Genomic DNA, 5,000 nt, shown 5'->3' with positions numbered 1-5,000 from the left:
CTCAGCTGGCACAAAAAACACCAAAAACTTAACAAAACCATCACAAAACTAACATTTCTTTTACAAATACACCCAAAACACATACTTACACTCGACACAGGCACACCAAACTTCCCATACACACAGATACACCCTTACTACACCCTGCCACACCTTGCTACACCCTGAAACACCCCCAGCTGGCACAAAAAACACCAAAAACTTAACAAAACCATCACAAAACTAACATTCCTTTTACAAATACACCCAAAACACACACTTACACTCGACACAGGCACACCAAAGGACTCGTACACACAGATACACCCTTACTACACCCTGCCACACCCTTGCTACACCCTGAAACACCCTCAGCTGGCACAAAAAACACCAAAACCATCACAAAACCATCACAAAACTAACATTCCTTTCACAAATACACCCAAAACACACACTTACACTCGACACAGGCACACCAAAGGACTCGTACACACAGATACACCCTTACTACACCCTGCCGCACCCTGAAACACCCTCAGCTGACACAAAAAACACCAAAAACTTCACAAAACCATCACAAAAATAACATTCTTTCACAAATACACCCAAAACACACACTTACACTCGACACAGACACACCAAAGGACCCGTACACACAGATACACCCTTACTACACCCTGCCGCACCCTGAAACACCCTCAATTGACCCAAAAAACACCAAAACCATCACAAAACTAACATTCTTTTTACAAATACACCCAAAACACACACTTACACTCGACACAGACACACCAAAGGACTCGTACACACAGATACACCCTTACTACACCCTGCCGCACCCTGAAACACCCTCAACTGACCCAAAAAACACCAAAAACTTAACAAAACTAACATTCTTTTTACAAATACACCCAAAACACACACTTACACTCGACACAGACACACCAAACTTCCCGTACACACAGATACACCCTTACTACACCCTGCCGCAGCCTCACCGGAGCCTCAAGTCCTCGTTAGCACTGCGTATCTTGCCCACGTCGATCTGCAACTGGGCTTTCTCTCTTGCTGTGTCATCGAGAAGTCTCCGAGCATCAGCTAGCTCCCCTTCGTATAGTCCCTTCATACTCACCACCTCTTTACTCACACTCTCCTGAATAGTCTCCACCTGTTTGGGGCGGAAGATAGTAGTAGTAGTAGTAGTAGTAGTAGTAGTAGTAGTAGTAGTAGTAGTGGTGGTTGTTGTGGTAGTGGGGAGAGGAGGAACAGGAGAAGGGGTAAAAGTAGTAGTTGTTGTTGTTGTTGTTGTAGTAGTGGTGGTAGTGGTGGTGGTAGTAGTAGTAGTAGTAGTAGTAGTAGTAGTAGTAGTAGTAGTAGTAGTAGTAGTAGTAGTAGTAGTAGTAGTAGTGGTGGTGGTGGTGGGAAGAGGAGGAGGAGGAGGAGGAGGTGAAAGTAGTAGTTGTTGTTGTAGTAGTAGTAGTAGTAGTAGTAGTAGTAGTAGTAGTAGTAGTAGTAGTAGTAGTGGTGGTGGTGGTGGTGGTGGTAGTGGTGGTGGTGGTGGTGAGAAAAGGAGGAGGAGGAGGAGGAGGAGGAGGAGAACAGTAGTAGTAGTAGTAATAGTAGTAGTAGTAGTAGTAGTAGTAGTAGTGGTGGTAGTAGTAGTAGTAATAATAATAATAGTAGTAGTAGTAATATGCAAAAAAAAAGGAAAAATTTTACATATTAGGCCTATGCAGAAAAAAAGGCTTAACAAACAAACAAACAAACAAACAAACAAACAACAACAACAACAACAACAACAACAATTCATCACAAATTTCTCCTAAAAAAAAAAAATTAAAAAACGTGTCATAGGAAGCTTATTATGACCCCTACAAAAGCTTAAACACCTAGTACCTTCACATATAAGCTTAATTAACCCACACACACCTGCACACACCTGCAACACACCTGTAGAAGGCGCTGCTGTACCTGAAAACTCAATATAACAGAAAAGATACGATGTTTGTAGTAATTCTTGTGTAACTCAAAAACTATGTAATCTGGCAAGCTTAAACTCCTTGTACCTGCATAAATAAGCTTAATTAACCCACACACACCTGTAACACACCTGTAGAAGGCGCCGCTGTACCTGAAGACTCAATATAACAGAAAAGATACGATGTTTGTACTAATTCTTGTGTAACTCAAAAACTATGTAATCTGGCAAGCTTAAACTCCCTGTACCTGCGTAAATAAGCTTAATTAACCCACACACACCTGCAACACACCTGTAGAAGGCGCTGCTGTACCTGAAGACTCAATATAACAGAAAAGATACGATGTTTGTAGTAATTCTTGTGTAACTCAAAAACTATGTAATCTGGCAAGCTTAAACTCCCTATACCTGCATAAATAAGCTTAATTAACCCACACACACCTGCAACACACCTGTAGAAGGCGCTGCTGTACCTGTAGACTCAATATAAGAGAAAAGATACGATGTTTCTAGTAATTCTTGTGTAACTCAAAAACTATGTAATCTGGCAAGCTTAAACTCCCTGTACCTGCATAAATAAGCTTAATTAACCCACACATACCTGCAAATTAAGCCTGTTGTTCTCTAATTCAAGCTGGCGAACTCGATCTATATAAGCTGCAAGACGATCATTCAAACACTGCAATTCCTCCTTCTCCTGCAGTCTGGACAGTCTTGTGGGGCTTAAAGGGGACTGCCTCTCCTTCCCCTCGCCCTTTGGAGTGGTCTTAGGGGTGGCCATTCCCTTTTTTCCGACTTTTGTTGCCATATTTTGAAATTGCAGGAACGGGTGAGGAGACGAGGTGCGCAGGTCCTTCACGTGTCAATGCTCGCGGCACACTGACGGGGAGGCGGCACGGAAGCGACGCGGGTTTGTTGTTTTTATTTTCTAGCGTCCCTTTAAGTTTTCTGAAAATTTTGTGGTGGGGTTTTATTTAAATTTCTGGGTGTTTTTCTTAATATTTTTTGGCTTTTTGTGCTGTGGTTATTTTTTTATTTTGTTTTTTGTTCTTGGTTTGGTGTAATTTGCTGTATTTTTTTAATTCCTTTAAGATTCCCTTCAATATTTTACTAAGCGCCTTTATTTAAATTCTTATATATTTCTGATGCTTTTATTCAGTCTATAATATACTCCAAATTATTTTCTTATATTGTGCATCGTTCCTTTTGCAATAACTATCGTACTTCTTACTATCTTTTAATTTTTCCTTCTACATTTTAAAAAGCGTCTTTATTTAAATTCCTATATATTTCTAATGCTTTTATTCAGTCTATAATATACTCTGAATATTTTTCTTATATTGTACATTGTTCCTTTAGCAATAATTATCGTACTTTTGAATTCCTCCTATTAAACTCTTCCTTTCTATTTTACCAGAGAGAGAGAGAGAGAGAGAGAGAGAGAGAGAGAGAGAGAGAGAGAGAGAGAGAGAGAGAGAGAGAGAGAGAGAGAGTACAAATTAATTAAAAAAAATACTACCTCTCTCTCTCTCTCTCTCTCTCTCTCTCTCTCTCTCTCTCTCTCTCTCTCTCTCTCTCTCTCTCTCTCTCTCCCACACAGAGAGAGAGAGAGGAGAGAGAGGGAGTGGCTGAGGCAATCGATGACGTCATAGTAATGTCATTCCTTTAATGTATACACCTCCTTTCATTTTCCTATTATTACCACTGATGGGCAAGAATTATTGATATCACAGTACTATTTTCACACCTAAAGGAACGCTGCTTCGCTTAAAGGAAATATATTGATAGAGGTTATGAATAAATTAGCACTATGTTGGCCTTAAAAGAACGATGACGTCATTTTTAAGATGGCCGCCGCTGATGTTCCAATACTAAACTTAAAATGTCCACTTGCCAATTTCAAACTCACGTGGAAGTTATTATATGATTTTTTTTATGCCTACGGGTTAGAAATATTTACGAAAAAATACTATATGCTATTTTTTATTATTATATTTTGAGTTTATAGCGTAAGAAAGTAAATATATTTGAAATATCGCTTTTTTTTAATATATATCTTAAACCGGTATATATTATGATATTTAAGTATTTTTTCAAGCCGGTTAATTTTGAATATATCGCCAAAAATATTATAATATCTTTTGGAATGAAGGATTCTTGAGTTTATAGCGTAAAACAGGAAATATTTGTAAACATTCGTATTTTTTTAATACAAGCCGGCTAAATGTTTATAATAATAATTTTAATCTTTTCTCAATGTCGGTAAATACATAAAATAAACGAAAAACTACCATATTTTATTTTCTCACCCATAAATTGTCGAGTTCTTGACTAAAAACCCGAAAAAAATTAAATAAATAAAAATATCGCCATTATTGTTTTTGATCCCCCAAAAATATTTATAAATTACGTAATTATTTCGAATTTGATTAAGCCAAAAGGGCGACGATGACAATAAAATAACGCTTAATTTCGCCTTTACTGATTCTTGAGGCCGCTACCTCCATGACAGTTACAGGAACCAGTATTAAATTTCAAAACCTTAAAGGAACGACAATAAACGTAAATTATAAATGAAAATAATAGTAGGAATAATACGAGGAAAAATGAATAATAGATAAATAGATAAATTGGCAAAAGGAGTAAGTTGTAATATAATAATAATAATGATAATAATAACAATAATAATAATAATAATAATAATAATAATAATAATAATCTAAAAGAACGCACAAGTACTAATAAATAATTAAATAAAGATAAATGGCAGATAATTTAAACACTTTAAAATAAATTAACAAATAATGCATGATGAAATAAGCAATGTTAAATAAAATAAATAAAAATAAAGCAAAATTAAACCTTAAAGGAATTGAATTAGTTCCTTTAAGATACGAGAAACTGTATTAAACACAACATAAATTAATTAAATATGATGTTAATTGAAAAGAATGACAATAAATTATACTCATAACAATAAAACACTAAAGGAACGGAATTATGACGTAACCCTTTACCTCTTACGACGATAATAATAATAATA

The 5,000-nt window shown here is 36.4% G+C and overlaps 1 protein-coding gene across 1 annotated transcript in view; it reads right to left on the bottom strand.

The window, feature by feature from the left end:
• The window catches only part of LOC135096606 (lamin Dm0-like), a 25,107-nt gene extending 22,253 nt beyond the window's left edge, over positions 1–2,854 (bottom strand). Inside the window, 2 exon segments of the mRNA XM_063998235.1 lie at positions 978–1,147; positions 2,559–2,854. Of these exon segments, the coding sequence (XP_063854305.1) occupies positions 978–1,147; positions 2,559–2,765 (377 nt within the window). The 5' untranslated portion in view covers positions 2,766–2,854.
• Positions 2,855–5,000: the final 2,146 nt, after the last annotated feature.

The sequence above is a fragment of the Scylla paramamosain genome, unplaced genomic scaffold (genome assembly GCF_035594125.1).
Source record: "Scylla paramamosain isolate STU-SP2022 unplaced genomic scaffold, ASM3559412v1 Contig5, whole genome shotgun sequence".
Taxonomy (NCBI): Eukaryota; Metazoa; Arthropoda; class Malacostraca; order Decapoda; family Portunidae; genus Scylla; species Scylla paramamosain.
Note: the sequence above shows the minus strand (reverse complement) of the source record. Positions and strands in the feature narration are given on the sequence as shown.